Source organism: Canariomyces notabilis (genome assembly GCF_033297395.1).
Source record: "Canariomyces notabilis strain CBS 508.74 unplaced genomic scaffold N656scaffold_10, whole genome shotgun sequence".
In the NCBI taxonomy this organism is placed as follows: domain Eukaryota; kingdom Fungi; phylum Ascomycota; class Sordariomycetes; order Sordariales; family Chaetomiaceae; genus Canariomyces; species Canariomyces notabilis.
In genome coordinates this window covers 305,239-324,234 of record NW_027041832.1, presented here as the reverse complement: position 1 = coordinate 324,234, position 18,996 = coordinate 305,239, and the positions used below count along the sequence as shown (strand labels likewise).

At 53.1% G+C, this 18,996-nt stretch overlaps 5 protein-coding genes and 1 pseudogene across 6 annotated transcripts; 2 read left to right on the top strand and 4 right to left on the bottom strand.

Moving 5' to 3' along the window:
• Window positions 1–2,466: 2,466 nt before the first annotated feature.
• On the top strand, window positions 2,467–3,849 carry N656DRAFT_797950 (uncharacterized protein; the record flags this gene model as incomplete). Its single annotated transcript, XM_064817698.1, has 1 exon — window positions 2,467–3,849. One exon carries the CDS (start codon window positions 2,467–2,469, stop codon window positions 3,847–3,849), a length of 1,383 nt encoding a protein of 460 aa, XP_064670328.1.
• Window positions 3,850–4,953: 1,104 nt separating this feature from the next.
• Window positions 4,954–6,147, bottom strand: N656DRAFT_805252 (annotated as a pseudogene; the record flags this gene model as incomplete). Its single annotated transcript has 2 exons — window positions 4,954–5,589; window positions 5,656–6,147. Coding segments are annotated over 2 exons (734 nt in total), but the record flags the coding sequence as incomplete, so codon positions are not given.
• A 775-nt stretch (window positions 6,148–6,922) lies between these two features.
• On the bottom strand, window positions 6,923–10,088 carry N656DRAFT_836798 (uncharacterized protein; the record flags this gene model as incomplete). Its single annotated transcript, XM_064818799.1, has 6 exons — window positions 6,923–7,259; window positions 7,333–8,052; window positions 8,086–8,932; window positions 8,962–9,232; window positions 9,293–9,416; window positions 10,067–10,088. The coding sequence occupies 6 exons, from the start codon at window positions 10,086–10,088 to the stop codon at window positions 7,105–7,107; spliced, it is 2,139 nt and encodes a 712-aa protein (XP_064670327.1). The 3' UTR covers window positions 6,923–7,104.
• A 1,113-nt stretch (window positions 10,089–11,201) lies between these two features.
• N656DRAFT_709042 (PLP-dependent transferase) lies at window positions 11,202–12,651 on the bottom strand (the record flags this gene model as incomplete). Its single annotated transcript, XM_064811561.1, has 2 exons — window positions 11,202–12,469; window positions 12,519–12,651. 2 exons carry the CDS (start codon window positions 12,649–12,651, stop codon window positions 11,202–11,204), a joined length of 1,401 nt encoding a protein of 466 aa, XP_064670326.1.
• Window positions 12,652–13,582: 931 nt separating this feature from the next.
• N656DRAFT_778982 (taurine catabolism dioxygenase) lies at window positions 13,583–15,351 on the bottom strand. Its single transcript, XM_064815109.1, has 4 exons — window positions 14,972–15,351; window positions 14,581–14,922; window positions 14,135–14,509; window positions 13,583–14,055 (listed from the first exon to the last, which is right to left on the bottom strand). Exons 1-4 carry the CDS (start codon window positions 15,174–15,176, stop codon window positions 13,895–13,897), a joined length of 1,083 nt encoding a protein of 360 aa, XP_064670325.1. The 5' UTR covers window positions 15,177–15,351; the 3' UTR covers window positions 13,583–13,894.
• Window positions 15,352–17,289: 1,938 nt separating this feature from the next.
• N656DRAFT_709088 (ribose 5-phosphate isomerase) lies at window positions 17,290–18,156 on the top strand (the record flags this gene model as incomplete). The annotated part of the gene is made up of 1 exon (XM_064811563.1): window positions 17,290–18,156. One exon carries the CDS (start codon window positions 17,290–17,292, stop codon window positions 18,154–18,156), a length of 867 nt encoding a protein of 288 aa, XP_064670324.1.
• Between the last annotated feature and the right edge of the window lie 840 nt (window positions 18,157–18,996).

The window sequence follows — 18,996 nt, the reverse complement described above, 5'->3', positions numbered from 1 at the left end:
TTGAGCTGAAATCAGCTATCAACAACGCAGAAAAGTGCCACCAAGAGGAAAGGCAGGGAACTGAACCCACACGTCTCTCCGTATATCCTGAAGGGCGGAAAGCCATATACCGCCCAGCCTATGGAGAGAAGACTGCTATAGGACGCCCATCAACATGGGGTCAAAGGTTTGTACCTGTACCACCCTGGTTGTCCAGATAATATAGTAGACAGCTAACGTCTGGCTTGCCGGTGGCACGGTTGCAATGGAATATGGTTGAGGTAGAAACCTTCTAGTGCACCATACAATCAAGGGTACAGTCGAAGCTCCCAAGATCCTATCCCAGAGTCACCCCGCTAGATTCAGACTTTGTTGTCCGCGACAGGCTTGTAGCTAAAGGATGCAGAAATAGGATTGGACAGTCCTATATCCGAACTGAGCCATCTTTAACAATCCTTTTGTCCCAATCCATAGCCTGGAGACAGAAATTAGTACATGCCTTCCAGGGATACTAGCGGGTCTCTAACATTACAGTCCAGGTGTTCGCATATACATTTGATACAGGCCAGTAGTCCACGAATACAACATACCCTCAACCTCATGGACAATAGGGGTCCCTAGCTGGACTCCATCATGCTGCCATGTTGTCACTAAGTAATGCTCCCTTCGCTTACATCGAACGTATATGCCCACAGCTGAACTGTAATGTCTTCAAACACCCCTTTCCCTGCTAGGTACCTGGTGTATCGTAGCGTATGTATGTTATGTGTGTGTGTGTATCCCTTTTGACGTCCACAGACAGTCCACAAAGTGGATAGTAGGTCCAAGCGAGACCAAAGCCTTGCGAGTACGTGTTGGGCTCGGTCATATATGGAAGTTGAACTGCCCTATAGTAACTCTAGGTCAGCTCATGAACTGAATACTTTGAATGGTCCGTTTAGTGGCTTCTCACAAGTGTCTGAACATCATTGATGTCATTGGAAAGGAGGTTTCAATTAGCTGTTTGTCTTCTTCAGAGTGTTCGAGATAATTCCCAAGGGAGGCCCTACCATTGTCGTTTTGTTTGCTCTGCGGTTTCATCGGCAGGGCACCTCAGCGGTCTTGTCATCCGGTTCGCGAATACTATATTGATCCGTCAGTTTGACGATACTTCCGGGGTTCCTGTTTGGCCTTCAGGACTCGCACAAGATTGGGAGAAAGGACAAAAGTGTTGATGGGGAAATTAGGTGCATAGTCCTCGATGTCTAGACAAGAACACCTGACCTGGGTCTAGTAGACTGTGTCGAGGCTCCCTGGATTCTGACAACTGCTTTCAGGGACAACAGTTGCTAGTAATATATCACCAGTTCATAACCAGGAGGATCAGTAACTTGATGCTCGGCAAAAATTGCGACTGCTTTGGCTCCGGGCCGACTGGCACAGGCAGGCATATAGTGTTCAGCCTTCTTACCTTAGGTAAACAGAGAGACCTCGGTTTAGTATCAACAAGTCCTCATCGACTTGTCATGTCGATCCATGGATTCTGCTGGCTCTCAGGCTGAGTTTGTTGGAATGAATACTGCCGTCGAAGTTGTTCTTGGTCCCGAATCCTGGATACGCCAGCGTAGGAGGGTCGAAGTATCCGAGCTCTTCAGAGACGATGTCCCGCCGCGGTTCATTCTGCATGATCTACGTTTATGGCCGCTCTCGAACGTGTTTGGAGGGCCGCTGTTGCCAATGGCAACCCTGTTCGCAACGAATCTACGCCCACGGCACCCTGAATAACGTCATTAAACGGGCCCAAGGGCTGCCACTGTGCTTCCCCACGGTCTTCAGCCACACCTGATCGCGGGTCCTTTTGGTATGGTTCGCCGCGGCGTGTTCCTGTTTGGGAAGCACGTAAATCCCGGTACATAGCTTGACTAGGAATCCTAAGCTTAGAGTGATGTACCTGCATTAAGATACTGCCTGGGAAGAGAATCAGATCTAGAATTGCTCCTGAATAGCACCTGGTGACAGGTGTTCCAGCCCTGCCGGCAGGGTCCTCATGACCCCGGCGACGTAGATCGAGAAACAGAAGCACGCTTTTGACCATTACCACGTCGTAGGCGATCTGCTCGACTTACTACCTGGTCTATCATTGCTTTCTTGCCTGCTTACCTGTTGTCGTACAGCTGCTTTTATCAAGAGCATACCTACCTTTTGTCAACCTTACCGCCACTACTACTAGCAGTCTTGCAGTTCTATCGTGAGCATACCTGACCTGATCGGAGACAACGACTGACTTAGTATCAAAACAACTAACATGCCGGCGCAGTTCTATCATCGGCTACCGCGATCGGTTCTTCTTTCTCGCGGTATAAAACCGTCGAAATTCTTGCCCAGGTGAGTCTCAACTTCATCAAAATCGCTACCGGATTATCTCGACTAGTACCACTGACCTCCTTGACGAACTAGGACAGATAACCATCACATCGATAGCTTTCCTTTCTCTCTCCCATCAACACGATGGACAACGTCAAGTTGCCGGGGGCATACCCATCCTCCTACTCGTCCGGGATCTTTGATGGTGCCGGAGATGGCATGGACAATACCAACTTTGAGGTAGGTAACCATGCCGGCGAGGGCGCTGCCGCCCAGGAGAACCCCATGATCTTGCCCCCTCCAGCTAATCAGCATGCTGCTCTTCCTCAGGGCGACGATTTCCTCGACCCGAGCTTTATTGACCCGCCACTATTCGAAGAGCTCGCCAACGGGCAGGCTGAGGGGGACCAGGGCCTGGTCAATGACCAGACCATGGACGGGGCTAAGAATGATATGGATCTCCCACAGGGGGATCTTCCCAGCCCCTCGATGTTTCTGCCGGAGGACTCTCCCGAGGTGGCCAACCCTGAGCCCCCTCAGCCTCTGCTTGCTAGACCTCCGATGGAGGAGTTATTGCGGCAAAAAGACCACGTATATACGGGTCTAATAGCTAACATCGATGACTGGCGCCGGGCTGCAACAGACTATATCGCCTTCAATGACAAGAAGGGAAAGGCGGCCGGCCAAACGGCTGAGGACTTCCCCGAGGATGATGAATCCAGACGGGCCCTCGTCCGGGAGCTCTTTGAGGCAATCGTCGACTTTTCCGACGTTGCCGATGGTCCCAAGCCGGCAGCGTCACGGGCGCGCCGAGCTTCTGCGGCCGGTCATGAAGACGAGGGAGAGGACCCCCAACTCCTGGGTGACGGGCCGAATCTCGAGAACGGAGAAGAGGAAGCTGATGAAGGCGAAGACGGCGAGGACCACGAACCGCAACCCGCACCAACCGCACGAGGTCAGGCTCGCAAAGAGCCGCCTCATATTACACGGGTAAAGGCTCTATCCAACTTCGAGGTAGAGCTCATCGCATTCGACCTCCTCTTACATATTTACCGCGCCCAGAATGGCGTGATCAGCATTGCAAACTGGATGCCGGCACGCCTCGTGGGCCGGTATGAAAAGTGTCGCAATTTCCGCGAAAGGTTCGACATCGTCAAAGAGGGGGTTCGGCGATACAAACTCATTGTCAGCAGTCTTATGGACACCCCTTACATAAACCGTCTCGCGATGTGTCCGCGCCGAGAGACACGAGTAAAGGCATCGAATAAAATTTCGAATGCCCAAAAGACGGAGAGGGTCAAACTTGCCAACGAAATGTTGAGCAAGGGCCTTGCGAAGACTACCGGTACCGGTAGTCTAGAGCTCTCCAATGCTCTTAACCTGAGCGCCGCAAATAGGGCTCCGGATTTCGAGGATGAGGAGGAGGAGGGCGGGACTGGCCGCAGGAGACCAGATCCCCCGGCCAGAGATGCTCCCGTCCAGGCTGCAAGCACCAAAGGGACTAAGCGTAAGCGGTCCCAGGGCTGAATGAAGCCCCCTAGCGGCAGCGGAGGCGGGACACGCGAGGAGGAGGAGGAGGAGGAGGAGGAGAAGGAGGAGGAGATTAGATTGACCTTAGACGAGCGACTCATGCGTTTTTGATACCCCTTTCTGATACCCATTCATGATACCCCTTACATTTGATTCCCCCTTACATCATGAGCGCACTGTCGAGATTAGCATCAGAATGGAGAATGATATCTTTCGGACCGGACTGAAGCATAGGATAGATGCATGGTTATGGAGTATGGTGTCACTTAGACTGGAGTATACCTAGAAGGATGGGTTGCATGGACATGGAGTAAGGTACCTAATACTTAATACAGAACAAGAGTCATGTACACACCCTCTGTATTGACCGTTTCCCCCTTCCCCCTTTTCCCGACCCACCACGTGAGACTGCCAAAAGAGTTGTTGGAATATGTAGACGTAGTACCGTGACAGCTATGTACTTGCCGGTACCAGTAGCAGAGGTAGTTACTAGCTATCCCAGTAACATAGGGGCAAAGCCTTTTTGCTACTAACAGCGAATTAGCTCCCCACCCTGATAAAAACAGGAACCCCGATTGCTTGTTACAACCGAGGCATGGGGCCATTAGCCATATATACTCAACACACCCCAAGTATATACATGAATCCATTCCACACGTTGAGGTTATAGTACTTACCAGACCAACACCAACCTAAACGACAGGATCTTCCGGATCCCACTCCGCATCCATCACATCCACCCAAGACTTCCTCGCCTTGATCCCGTCGATACTGGCACCAGCAGTACCCCTCGCTTTACGAACCTCCGAGCTCTGCCTCGCATACTCCTCAACCTGTTCCCGTGTCAAAACACCAAGTACGGCCACGTATGCGGGCCTGGCTTCGTAGCGGACACCAGCTTTCTCAAGCACCTCCGGGGACACCAGCTTGCGATCAATCTCGGTTCACTTGGCGTTGAGCGGTATGCTCTGACCCCTGCTATCCGGGGCTAGGGAGCTGTCTTGCCGGGTTGGAGGTTCAGGTTGTTGCTGAGAAGTACTAGGACTATTGCGGGCCGTGGGAGTTGACGATGATAGGGCGGGGGGGTTCGAACGGGGCATCTAACTGTAGTGTAGAGATGCTGTGGGATGGACTAGTCCGCTTCCTTGGCTGCTCTTGTTGCATGTGAGGTTCAGGGGCGGACGTAGCCTTTCGCTTGGTCTTTGCCACGACGGGTTGGGTCGAGACTACCCACCCCTTTTCCAAAATGACCTTCTGCATCCCCCCGAGTGTCCTCTCCTCCAGCTTTGTCAGAGCGCCGAAGGGGATGCAAGCAATATCCCCCGTTGTCTGTCCGGTTCCAGGGATACCATGGCTGTTCGAGGCAAAAGGCAAAGGACCAGTGTCTGAACACCTCTCATGTTCCACAACAGTGAGCCATTGTCTCGGCTTGAGGGCTCTAGTCGCGAGATCACACCCTGGCCCGCCCCATGTCTCGACATCATGAGAAGGGACTTCAATCGCGTAAACCCGAGAGGCTTTCCTCATGGCGAGTTTCAAGCCGGCAGCTTTCTGGCAGATGGCCGAGACTTGAGCTTTGACTTTGATATGATTTCTGGATAAAGACGAAGCTAATCACCGGAGATAGCTCCTCGATGATTTCCTGCGTGACTCCTTCGACGTTGCGCTCCATGTGTATCAACGGACCCACGGCCTCGATCGTGGCGGCTACCCAGGATCTTATCGTTTTGCTGCTGACTAGAAACCGGAGAACGTCAGGTTCAACCTCAAAATCCTGCACTAAAAATCCAATCGATGACTTACCATGATGTGCTTCCATCTCCCTTTCCAAAGCTCGAAGACGGATCTCCGTTCTCCCGCTCAAATCTCTCTCGTCACTTCTCAGGAACGGCTGCAGGCCAAACGAGCGTATGCTGGGACGCAAACTCCTTCTAAAAAGCAGCTGAAAGATCCTAGCCATGACCCGGCACGTCCGCTGTCGAATGCTCAACCCGTTCCAAACACGGGGAGGACAAAAGCAGTCCACGTCGTCTGCCGGCCCGTCAGACAGCGGACCCAGCTGAACCGCCGAGCTTCTCACAAACTCCAAAACCGACATTCGAAGGCTAAGAAACGCAGCCCTGATAAGCTTGCTCCGCAACTTCCACGCCTGTGCTCTCAAACGCCTGCTTAGCGCGCACAAACATCTCCTGTTGGACCCTTCCAAGCTCTTTAGCACCGGCCTGAACTCGCGTAATCGAAACCTCGAGTTTCCGCTCCAGCTGCATGGATCCGTTTCGACTCTCGTGCCCTGAGCAACTCCCCAACCTCGACAAGGCGCTGCAAGTCCTTAACAGCGGTCTCAAGTCCTCGAATCTTCTCGGCATTATTCATATCCTCTCTATTCTCATCATCTCTTGAAGTTGCTCTGGAACCGATATGACGCTCAAGCTGTCGTTCCACGCTTTCGGCGACCTTCTGCGGCAAGGCGTCCACCTTCGCCGCCAGCCGCCTTACACTTTGTCCAACAGAGGCGACCTCGACCTTGAGAACTCCAACCTGTTTGTCCAAAATCCGGCCGGGTTTCTTCGGCAGGTTTGGCATCTAGCCCCCTTGAGGCTCGCCGCCGTTGGAGACCTGCCTCGAAGTTCCAGCTGTTACTTTGCGCCATTGCCCTGGAACTTGCTGCGGTCGACGAGGCTCGGCTCTTTGGATCCTCGTAGTATCCTTGAAGCCCCCACTCCTTGCTCACAAAGCTATGGCGAACTGGCCGTCAGCTTTGCAAGCCCAGAGGTGAAGGCGTCTTTGGGAAAGTAGGGTGACAAATTGATTGTGTGTTTACGCCCGTCCATTGAGTCTGTGAGGTGGATTGTGGTTTGCGAGTATGTAAGAAGGGACCGTCTGAGTAGGGGCGACCGTTTGAGTATGGGTTTTTGACAGGCTTGTCACCTTTGGTTGTTGTGGACAAAGGTCTCAAGGGAATGATACCATACCGAACTTGGTAAGAGGCCGGATCGCGGCATGTATGCATCAAAGGCTGGACGATATTGGTTCTTTGATGAACCTTGAATAGGAAGATGCCTAGACTAGAGCGGCTGAGTAGCGCATCAAACGGTTTCATCCTAGTAGCTGTAGGGTTGTAGATACATTTAGCTGTTCCGACATCATCATCTCCAATACCGGGTCCATACCTGGACCTGCTTCGTCTTCTGAGAGATCCCTATCTACTTCTCTATCTTCCCTTTGTCCACCGACGGGGCTTTGAGCCCCGAGTCATAATTCTTCCTCTTCCCCTTGGTTTTGGGGAGCACCGCTGGCGAGACGCTTGTCACCGTTTTGCTCGCTCGTTTTCTTCTGCGAGTCGCCACCCGTCGGCTGCTCGGAGTCACTGTCGAGGTCATCAAAGGAGCGTTTACCATTGACAGAAGCTGAACCGAGCCGGGGTCAGCATCAGGTCATGGCACGCTCCAATATAGGAGCATGGGGGGTGACCATTCTTACCATCACCGAATCTAAAGCCAATGAAGCGTTTGCATGTGTCCAAGCCGTTCCGAAGCACCTCGAGCTGTCTGTTCAGTTGCTCTCGCTCAATCCGTGTTTCCTCCGGCTCGCCAGCAATGCGAGAGACTTGATCGGTGGGCATCTGGTAGACCGACACGGGGTCCAAAATCTTATTCAAAGCCGACACTAGCTTGGCCTCGATGACTTCGACGGCCACATCGTCGATGAAGCGCTTCAAGGCAACCTTGTAATACGCGTTCAAACAATCCAAGGCGTCGATCGCGGCAGAACGCTTCACGTCTGGCTCCTTGCTTCCTATTAAGCGATCGGCGAGAAGTCGGAGATTGTAACCCCCCGCTAAATTATAATTGTTCATGAGGAATTGAACGCCAAATGTCTCGCACACAGTCTTTTCGATCTCCTTCCGTCTTCTCTCATGACGCAGTTCCTGGAGCTTCCGGGCAAAGTCATCGTTGTATGTGATAGGGTGGCCTTCCTGATGCGGGCGCAGCAACTCCTGGATTTTCTCGCGCATTTCTGCCAAGATGGCTTTCATTGCTGGCTCACAGACTTCATGAAGCAAAGATTTGGCCGTCGACGGATCGGCTGTATGTTCGAAGATGAGTTCGACAAAGTTCGAGGCGGCTTTCCAGACTTTGTCCACATGGCGGCGCGCGATTCCCTCCCATGGTTGCGACTGCTCCTTGAACAGGTCTGCCACTAACATTGGACTGAAGGTGCCAGGTAACTCACAACCTCGCGTTTTTTTCATTAACCGCTCGATCTGACTGATAAAGGTCTCTTCTTCAATCTTGATCGGCGCCTTGGTACCAGCCAACCCGGCGAGTGGCCCGTTCACGATCTCCCGGAAGTGGCCCTGGGTAGAGATTTCAGTCTCGAAATCTTCGTTGAGATTTTGGACAATGGCCCTGATGCGCTGTCGATAGCCTAGCTCGGTCTTGGCGTCTTGAAAGAAAGAATGGATGTAGTTGCCAGTTACAGACGACTTGACCAGCGTATGGAACGATTGACTGACTTGCATCAAGTAGAGTCGTTGCTCGTCTAAACTCGCTCTTGGGTCTCCGAACTCGTCCAACTGTTTTTTACAGATCTTGAACCTGTCACTGATTTCACGCATCAAGCTAGGAAGTGACGAAGCAATGTGACCCAGAAGGAGCTTGCTGAGACGGCTTCTCAACTTACCGACTCCGAGAGAGGACTGAGGCAGCGAGGTCCAGACCCCTGAGCTGAAGAACTCAGCTTCCTGCGCATCACGCTCAGAAAGGGTCCATGAGCCCTTCTCGGAGTCCATGTTTTTCACGACATGCCAGCCGTGGCGAAACGCAATCTCCTGGTTTCTAGCAAGGGCCACATACATGGCTTCGCTGCCGGAATCACGAGTCAACGTGTCGGGCTTCGTAATGATGCCCAAAGTCCGGACACCACTTTCGTCTGCCTCCCTAGCCAACTTCAGGACGATCTGGTTGGCGAAGTCATTCTTGGCCGACACCACGGCAAGGATGATGCAGCGCGACTCGATCATATAAGATTGAACTACGTCCTGGACGAGCTTGACATCGGCGCTCGACTGATGCCTGGTCTCGGATGGATGAGCCCCGGGAGATCGACGATGGTGAGATGAGGGCGGTCTGGCCCGGAGATTTCGATGCGGAGAATATCCTTTGCAAAGGCTCTGCCGTGGACTGTGATGCCCATCCTGGACTTCGCGTTTTCGACCAACTTTGGGAGCTCGTCAAATCCAGAGAGCTCCTCGCGAAACTCGCGAAGTGCTTCCTTTTCTGACTCAGTGCGAGATTCATGGGGAACGATGGAGACGCGGGCGCTTCTTTGCGTGTTTCTGCGCAGGACCAGCTCGGTAGGGAAACGCGTGCACAGGTTGCTCTTGATGGGGAACGAAACACCCGAGATGGGTTCCAGTACCGAACTCTTGCCAGATGACTAGTCGCCGCAGACGATAATCTGCGGCAACGAGATATAGTTGCTGAGGCCCTGCAGCCGGAGTTGATTGATTGCGTCCAAGAGCGCTAGCTGGTCTTTGGAGCACAGCTTGCTCAGGGCGTCATCTGCGGTTGTCACCATTGTTGAACAACTAGGTAGAAGAACTCAAAAAGATATCAAGGTTCTGCTGGCAAGCCGATGAGAGGATCCGTTGATGTGGCGTTGATTCAACTTGCTTGACTGAGGTGGAAAGACTTTGAGTACCTTATTCTCGATGAGTTAAGTTGCTCGTCCTGTCAGGTCAAACGGCCTTCGGGAAGACACATGAAACTCCAAACAGTCAATGAAAGTGATGAACGAAGAAGCAGATGGAAGATCTTTCCTAAAATGAATGTGCCAGCCTTGGTGGACCAGGAACCCGAGTACTCCCTGTAGGCTGCAAACGCCAGGAGAAAGCGGGTCCTGTAATTTTTGATAGTACTGGGCCTTCCCAGCGCGCGACAGCTGCTATTGAGTTCCAAATCTCCCTTATGTATCGGCCTATATATGGCATGCGCGTGCCGGCAAACCATATGTATATAGGTAATCTAACCTGTAGAATCTGAATCTACAGTCGGATTGATAACGCGTATAGTGCGCGTAGAGATATTGATGAGGCTTGTTTCTTACAGGATTTCATAGAATTTCAAAAATCTTTCAGCAAAAATTTCACAATTCTTAGCAAATGCTTGGCAAAAAGACAGAACGAATGGCCATTTCAATGTCATCAATATACCCACGCGTATTGCGCGCGCCATCAATCCGACTGTAGATTCAGATTCTACAGGTTAGATTACCTATATATATATATAGTTTTCTCGAACGCGCATGCTATATATAGGGCAATATATTGAGGAGAGTTTTGGGCTCAACGTTAGTTGTTGCACGCTCACTAGGCACCCTACTATCCCCCTAGGACCCGTTTTCTCCTATCGTTTGTAGCTATTTGTGGCGAATCTCGGTCCCCTACCACTGAAAGGGACTCCTCAGACTGAAGGTTGACTTGAACGGGGTGAGGTTCGGTAGAGCCAAAGGGTCTACAACAAGTGCACAAGCAAGTGTTCACACAGTAGTAAAGATAACTGCTTGCATTGCTTACTGGAGAACCTTCTGAGGGTCCTCCTAACGAGTGACTATCTAGCTAGTATTTATAATCCTTGTTTCACCATGCCCTGGCGACTATCACCAGTGACTGTCCTGTATTCACTGTTGATACTCCGTTGTCGACAGTGACTTCCCATTATCACCAGTGACGGCTTGATCTTGGCAGTGATAATCCTCTGATTGGTCCGTTGAATGATTGGTCGCCAGTCGTCCCGCGGACCCGGCTGCAGCCCCTCAGGCCGCCAACAATGGTCATTCCATGACATGGAAATACCACCCCTAGGCACAGACCACGAAGTGGCCTGTGACGTCGGAAATTACTGCTCCTACGCGCCCACCAGGATAAATTGGCTCTGGAGAGCTCCTGAGATTCAGGATAACTTTGAACAACAATTGATCAATCAATCTTGAAGGCAACCACCAAGAATTCCATCACCACTGGCCAATTCGCCCAGGATTCGTGCCTCACTGCTGTATTTCCAACAGCAGCCTACAGCCGTGAACGTTTGGAAAAAGCGAAATTAAAGACACGCTAATTGACTAGCGCTAGTTTATCGCAGAGCGCTGCGATAAACTAAGGTACCTAGCGCTCCACTGTCATCTCTGCCCAAACCACTCGACGTCTCACTCATGGAAATTCTTTCCAGTCAAGCTGCTAGCCAGTCCATGGTCTCACGCAGCGTGCGAGATTCCAAGCGCGATTAGGGGCCTTTTGAGCCTTGTTGATCAACCAGTTACGACTGCGCAGAATCCTAGGTGCTGCTAAGTTACTGCTTATATTCGCCCTTGGCTGTCCGCTCGCACACCTCCTTCAGCGTCTTTCCCGCCCACTCAAAGTCATCCATCTCCAAATACACTTGGGCGCTCAATCGTGCCCACCAGCGGCCGCCGTACGCATACAACGCGACGAACGTCTTGTACTCGTCCATCAGTGTTTCCAAAAACCATTTCATCGCTGCCGCCGTCTCACTCTGAGGAATCGCAGGCAATGCAGCCAGCTCGCCCTCGAGAGGCGGCTTGCCCTCCTCAGGCCCAACCGCCAGAGGAAGGGCGACATTAACCATTGAGCACCGCGTGAGCGACTGCGAGCCATTGTCAAGAATCTTGGTCCCGAGGATCTCAGCCGCCTTCTTCCCGCCGCTCCGCGCCAACTGGGTCAGCTCCTCGCGAATCCGCTGCTCGCCGCCGAGCACCTCCGCCCGCCACGCAATGCTGTGCTTGACGCACAGGTAGGGCGCGTCGTCCATGGTGCCCACAAACTCAAAATTGGTCACAAATTGCGACTTCTGGGACTGCGGCAGCGGGTTATGCCCCACCGTCTTGGGGCCCTTGGGCACGAAGCCGTGCGACGTCGGCAGCGTTGAGCGCATCAGCGGCTGGTTGCGCAGTGGCACGTAAAAGACGGCGCATCCACGCGGCACGTGCAGCCACTTGTGGCAGTTGCTGACAAAGAAGTCAGGGTCGACGGCGCCGAGGTCCAGGTCGACCATGCCGATGCCCTGCGCGCCGTCGATCAGCGACAGGATCCCGGCCTCTCTGCACGCCGCGGTGATGGCCTCGAACGGGAAACGGACTGCGGGAAGGGACGAGACGACGTCGAAAAGGCACAGCCGGGGCCGCTTGCCCGCGTCGATGGAAGCCTTGACGCCGGCGTGGAAGGCTGCCACGACCTCGTCGTCTTCGCACGGGTAGGACAGTGTGATGCAGCGTGAGGATACCGCGCCCTGGCGGTCTTCGACAACGTAGTCGATGGTCCTGGCGCAGCCGCCATAGATGGTGTCGAAGAAGAGGATCTCATCCTTGCCGTCCGCGTTCCAGACAATGTTGCGGAGGACCGTGTTGACGCCGATTGTGGCGTTGTTCACAAACACGACGGTGGCGGTGGGTACCCGTAGGAGCTCGGCAACTGCTGCTCGCGACTCATCGAGTAGGTCGCGCCGCTTGTAGCGGATGAAGGGGTCCGGCATGGCCTCGGCGCGGTCTTGGAATTCGCGCAACTTGGCCTGGATGGCGCGGGGAATGGTCCCGTAAGAACCTGTCGGTGTTAGTAGGCTGATCCAGGAGATAGGGCAATCGACACGAACCATGATTCAGGTTGCGGTACGACGGGTCGAAGAGGAAGTGCTGCTCCCTCAATTCCTTGCCGAACTTCACCGGCTCGCTGGTCCCGGAGGCGTCCTGCGCTCTAACAGGGAGGTCGAAAGTTGTGGACCCCATTGTTGTTTGTTGTTACTTGCGTGGATGACCCAAATGATGGCGCCGACTCGGAGAGATGCGCTACGCCACGGCACATTTATACCACGGACTGCCAGTGCATTTTCAATCACTCGATGAGTCACGGGCATCCCAGCATGCGATAGACTTATGTACTCCACCTCATGAGGGCCACGAATCTCCACGATCCGCTCTGTCTCCGCACTACCTGCGTGCCAAGATTGCTTGTACGGCCGAGAGTCTGTGTCATGGATAGGGCGTGCTTAGTGCAGCCGATGGTGGTAGTACCGTCTAATCTGCGCAGAAGAATACGAGCCAGAGGAATATCCTTTTATATGAACATCAAATTGCAGATACCGAGCCAGTTCGTTATGGGAATTAGGAATAAGCCACGTCCTGGATTTACTCTAATGAATCTGCCTAGGACTGTATCCATATGAAGGTAGGTGTTCTTATCGCTACCTGTGTTACCTAGGTACAAGCTACCTAACTAAGCCCCTGAAAAAGATGCCAACCTAATGTGGTAGGTATTTTACACAGGTACAGGAACTGGAGGTAGTAGTAGTACTGGATTGCGGGCTCGGCATTGGTTGGAACGTATGCAGTCTCGAAACCGTCGTAGTCGTAGGTAGCCCGTCTCCGAGACCTAGTATTAGACAAAGAACCTAACTGAAGCCACGCGTGAAACTGAGGGAAAGGAGATTGGACAATACCCGGGCAGGCTGTACCAGGCAGGGGAAGGATACTGGCATTAATAGCATACCTCACTAATGGTGGTCTTTACTTCATGATCTGAGAGTTGCTACTAGTAGGTGGCCATCATCGCCAGATATTATGGATGCAATTGCCTGCAACCTCAAGGACATTGTACTAAGCTCAAGCTTAATCAAGACTCCCCTACCATTGGAAAACCTGAAGTATGGCTACCTACGGAGGTACTTAGGCAGGCTGATCCTAGTGAGCCGGCGCGGTGTCTCGACTTGTAAGTACCTTAATCTTATGTAGGTACATAGCTAGGCAGATGGAAAAGCTGTCATTGAGATGACTTGGTTATAACATGTACGATCGAAATGCTGTCTCTTCCTCAGTTGCCTGAAAAGAAGGGCGGACTCCACGATTGTTATTGTATAGGGTAGTCCTTGGCAATCTCAAAACTGCGCACAGGAGTAGCTCTGGTGCCATGAGTCGCAATAGGAAAGGAGCTGAACGACAAAGGCTACCCCTGTACAGCCTGTGAAACCCTCCCTTATCCAGCTCTGCTCAGAGCAGCCCTTCTGGACGTACTATTGGGGTCGAAATACGGCCTCTCCCCCAAACCCACCGCCCGGTTCCCAAACCGTTCACCATAGCTTCCATCAAGGTAGTCAAAGGTGGCCGTGTGGAACACGGACCGGTTATCCCAAATAGCTATCGAATAGGGAACGCCGATCAGCTTTCATGTCGAACGCGATGGGAACAATGGAATCAACTCAAAAGCACAACTCACCAATATCATTCGGATTCTTCCACTTGAACCTAACCTGCAAGTCATGGTTCCTGTAGACCAGATCCAGGAACCAACCAAGCAGCTTGCCACTCTCCTCTTCGGTCAAACCGTTGATGTGCTTGACGTGACCGCCCACGGGGAAGATGCTCTTCCACCCCGTCACCGGGTTGGTGCGGACCACGGGGTGGACAGCCCTGAGCTCGGTGCCGACGTTCTCAGGCGCGCCCCGTGGCTTGTCGTACATCTTAAAGCCGGACTGTTGGGCAATCTTCTGGAAGCCGGGCTGCTCAAAGGTGACGGTGAGAGTTTCGAGAAACTTTTGGTACGGCTCGCTGATGCGGTCGTAGAGTTCGTACCCCGACGCCCAAAGGGTGTCTTACGAGGTTTCAGTCAGCAGAGGAACCAAACTCGAAGTTGCTTGTCGTGATGGGTATACAATTTCTTACCTCCTCCCGTAGTAGGGAGCTGGACGAGACGGAGGGACGTGTAGTCCGCCGGGACTGGCTCAAAGGCAATGTCGCTGTGCCACTGGGCACTGCTTTGGTTCTTGGGGCTAAGCGTGTCTGGCGCCACTCGCGAGTAAAACTGCTTGTTCTGGATGGAGCTGATGGTACTAATCTCGGGATCGTCACCGCCAAGCTCGCGCTCCGAGTTGAGGATGGGGTGGATGTGGAGGCCCGAGGTTGCTGGCCGTCCCGTGAGCTCACCCAGACGCAGGATCAGTTTCTTCTGGAGTTCATTGGTGAGACCATCCTGAGCCCGGAAAAATACCACACCGCGTTGGGAGACTGCTCTCGTCAGCTTGACTGTTAGAGTAATAGGGGTAATAGGACTCACTAGTGATTGCCAAGTCCCTGAGTAGCTCATCGGAGTTGGGCGCTTCCAGCCACTCAACGAGCTTAGCCGTGGGGAACTCACGGCCAATGATCGGAGTGACGTCAAAGGACTCATACGAGTCGAGAGCCCCGGATAATCGGAGAGGTGAACGGACTACCCCCTTGGTGCTGATTGGCAGGTCAGAGTCGATTGCTGAAGGGGCCATTGTGTTGGTGGTGCAGTATCTGGGACTGGATTCGGCGAGTATTGAGAAGAGAAGGCTTACAGTCTGGGAGACGCTCTGCTTGATCATGTTAGTGACGGCTCCGAGGTGAGTCTTTATCACATTTATGTGCAGCGGGGTTGGTGTTTGCTCATAACAGGGGTTAGAAGACGTATTCAGATCAGCAGACTGTTTCGATGATACTAGTAGCTTTCTCTTCACCCCGCGTCCTCTTAGTGATGTTACATTAAGATACCAAGAGTGTGAGTCGTGGTTATAGGCCTGATTGGGAGCATCAAATCAGGATTGTTGAACAGGATGACGAATTATCGATAGTGTATTCCGCAATCCTCCTTAGTTGCACGTATCTGATGTGACGAGTGGATCGAAGGATAGCTTTATGACTTTCCAACGGCGTAGCCTATTTCATTATCTGTGGTAACGAACACTGCATTGCTTCATGGAGGAGGCGACAGTAGAATTGTTGTTGAGAATCAGGGAGGCATGGCCGGGACAAAATCTCAGAGCGGAGACAATCACTCCCAGAACCGCTCACAAGGTTGTCAGACCCCGAATCCCCATGCGGGAATACTGCCGGGTGATTCTTTATGCCACAATACCCTTTGCTGGCAACCGCGGGGAAACCTCTGTCTTCGCGCTCAGTCTTGTATCGTCTAAGACAAACAACGAGCCTCATGGCCCTCGTCTATGTTTATTCGGAATGATGAAAGATCCCAGAAAGATCGAGTCGGTAATATCAGCATCATGCTGTCGCTAAACAACCGCAATCTCGACAGGTACCTAGGAATCTCCGTCAGGCATCCAACTTATAAACTCCATCATCTATGCTGTGTGGTACTCACTCCAAACTCTTGAAGCCAGATAAACAGGCTGTGTCGAAGGTGTTGAAGAACCTCTCTATGAACTTCGTCTACCTAGTTAGACGCAAGAGCGACCCCTCGGCGTTTGCACAGGGTAATTGTTGAGCTGTAACACTTCCGAAACAGGAAGGAAAAGAAGGAGAGGAATGTCATGGCCCATAAGAGACGTGGAAGAATGCGGTAACATCCAACAGAAAGATACTAATATGAAAAGAAACCAGAATAAGTGCTGCAGGCTCAAACCCGAATGGCTCGTATGTGTACTGCTGCTCTGGATCTTGGAGCCGGGACACGGGAAACAACGAGCTTGGCCGCTCAATCGGAGAACGGCTCGAGGCGGGGTTCTGCTACAGTCCCGTCGCAGTACTCGAACTTCGGCAGCAGCCGGGCTTGCAGGATAACCGTAAATTATCAGAACCACCGTTGCTGAGAATCAGGAGAACATCTTACTGTCGAGCAGCCGAAGTTCGAATTTGGATGTTTGTGGTTGGGCTGGTCAGGTCAGCCACATGTAGGATGGTCAGATCACCCACAGGGTCATGGTCAGGTCAGCAATACGGGTAGGCGCTGAAAAGTAAGGTAGTGGACATGTGTAAATGTCTTGCTGATTCAGCCTGGAAGTGGCCTCAAGTTTCAGATTCCGAGTATCCCGCAAGAAAATATCAGTTTTCCGCCCGATACCTAGGGAGGTATTTCGTTCGTCGTCAACGTTGCCTCGAGGTTGGTCAGATCAGCCACATGTGCCTTGGTCAGATCCGCCACAGGGGTTGGTCAGGTCAGGTTGCTGCCCCGCAATGCGCAATGCGGGGCAATTGCTGATGGAGCTGGGGAAGACCCCTTTGGTCGCAATCTCCAAGTTCGTCATCTTGTGAATGCGGAACCCGAGAAACAATGGCACCAAAGTTTCCGCAATTGAGACGTCAACGAGTTAGCACCAACTCTCTGGCTCGCTTCTCGAGTCTAGGACAAGCCTGGACCACATGAGCAAGCCCGGCGCAGGATTGGTGAAAAGGCTAAACTGGGTCACCCACGTTCCCCACCGCCGTCCTTCGGCTGTGTCTGCCCCATTTTTTATCCCGCAACTTGTACTCGCCCGCCCGCTTCTCGGCGGCGGCGTGTCCCGCCACTCCACCTGGACAGGTCGAACAGGTCGCGCGTCATTTTCCAAGCCGTCGGCCCATATCTCTCGCCTTCGCCCAACGGGAATCGCGCGATCGCCACGAAACGCACGCACAATGGCCACGTCGTCAACAACGACTCCGGCCGCCGCCGCCGCCATCTCACCCGACGAGCAAGCCCGACTAGTCGAAACCTCCAAGCGCCTGGCCGCCTTCCAGGCCGTCAAGGACTACCTCCTTCCCACATACACGCGGATCGGCATCGGCTCCGGCAGCACCGTGGTGTACGTCGTCGAAGCGATCCGCGAGCTGGGCCCGGCCGTCACGTCCAAAATGGCCTTTTACCCGACCGGCGCGCAATCCGAAGAGCTGATCGAAACCGCCGGTTTGACCCTACAATCCATCAACAAGCTTCCCCCCGGGCAGATGCTGGACGTGGCCTTTGACGGCGCAGACGAGGTGGACGACGAGCTGAACCTGATCAAGGGCGGCGGGGCGTGTCTGTGGCAGGAGAAGATTGTCGCCGCCAGCGCGAGGCTGTTTGTCTGTGTTGCTGATTTTCGAAAGCTTTCGCCGCGTTTGGGGACGAATTGGAAGAAGGGGATTCCCATTGAGGTGCTGCCAATGGCTGCGCCTAGGGTGCTGCATGAGCTGAAGCTGTTGGGATCCATGAACCCGCTTGTCCGCCCCGGGCTGCCGGGTAAGGCGGGGGCTGTGGTTACGGATAATGGCATGTGGATTATTGATGCGCCGTTCAAGCCGCTTCAGCTTAACAGCGACGGGATAGTCAGCGGGGTCAATGGAGTGTACACGGTTGACGATCTGGCCGAGAGGCTAATCAAGATTCCCGGTGTGGCAGAGATTGGGTTGTTTTACGGCGACCACGGCCTTCAGATCGCCAGCGGTGCCCAGAAGCCCGTAGCCGCGTATTTCGGGATGGCAGACGGCACGGTACAGGTGGCTAAGGCTCCAGGCGTTGAATGAGGCACGCGGCCGGTCGACGTTGCGAGGATGGAGATGGTTTCCTTGGTTGACCTCGTCGGCCTTTGCAGCTCGACCTGAGGTTAACACTGGACTTTGACCTGGATATCCATCATGGGATTGTTGCCCCGTTCGGTGGTGGTTGGGTTGCGCGTGCTGGATCACCGTGTGGCATTTCATGAGAAGCCTTGTTTCTCTCTCCAGTTGTTCCCGCTGCGAGATTGGGGCCTGGCTGCTTCCACCATGCATCTGGCGGGGCCGGTTATGTAGAACCACAGTCACAGTAGGCAACGATAGGCAACGAGCTGCGTCAGACGCTTTGGGCCATGAAACCATGGACTCGCCGCGCCATTATTGTCGTCATAATGTCACTGAGGAAGGAGAACCTTAGCATCGGTACCCTGCTGTTCCATTGCGAGTGCACGTTTGCGGATCAGACGTACGCCGCAGATGATGTTTGTACTGTACCCGTCTTATTGCAGTCATGTTGAGAGCATCAATTCTGCGAAATCGGTCTACGGAATACATCGTTTCCGGCAGACACTTGTCCTTCAACTTCATAACTGAGCGGATGTTCTCCCTGTCCAACTCCAACTCGTTGTGCAATCTCAAATCATGCGAGGACATGACCGACGTGGGAAGGATCTTTCGGTGGGGTGCAAAGCATTTGGTACTTACGCAAGTGACAACCCTCTGAGACGTTCTTGTCCATGGGCACCGGTGGAGATGTCTGCTTAAAACACCCGAACCGTCTCTCGGTACTGTACATGACGCCTTGCGCAGCAGTTGCGCTTTCCCTCTCGAGATGCCGTGAAAATTTAGCAAGTCCAACCCGTACATTTC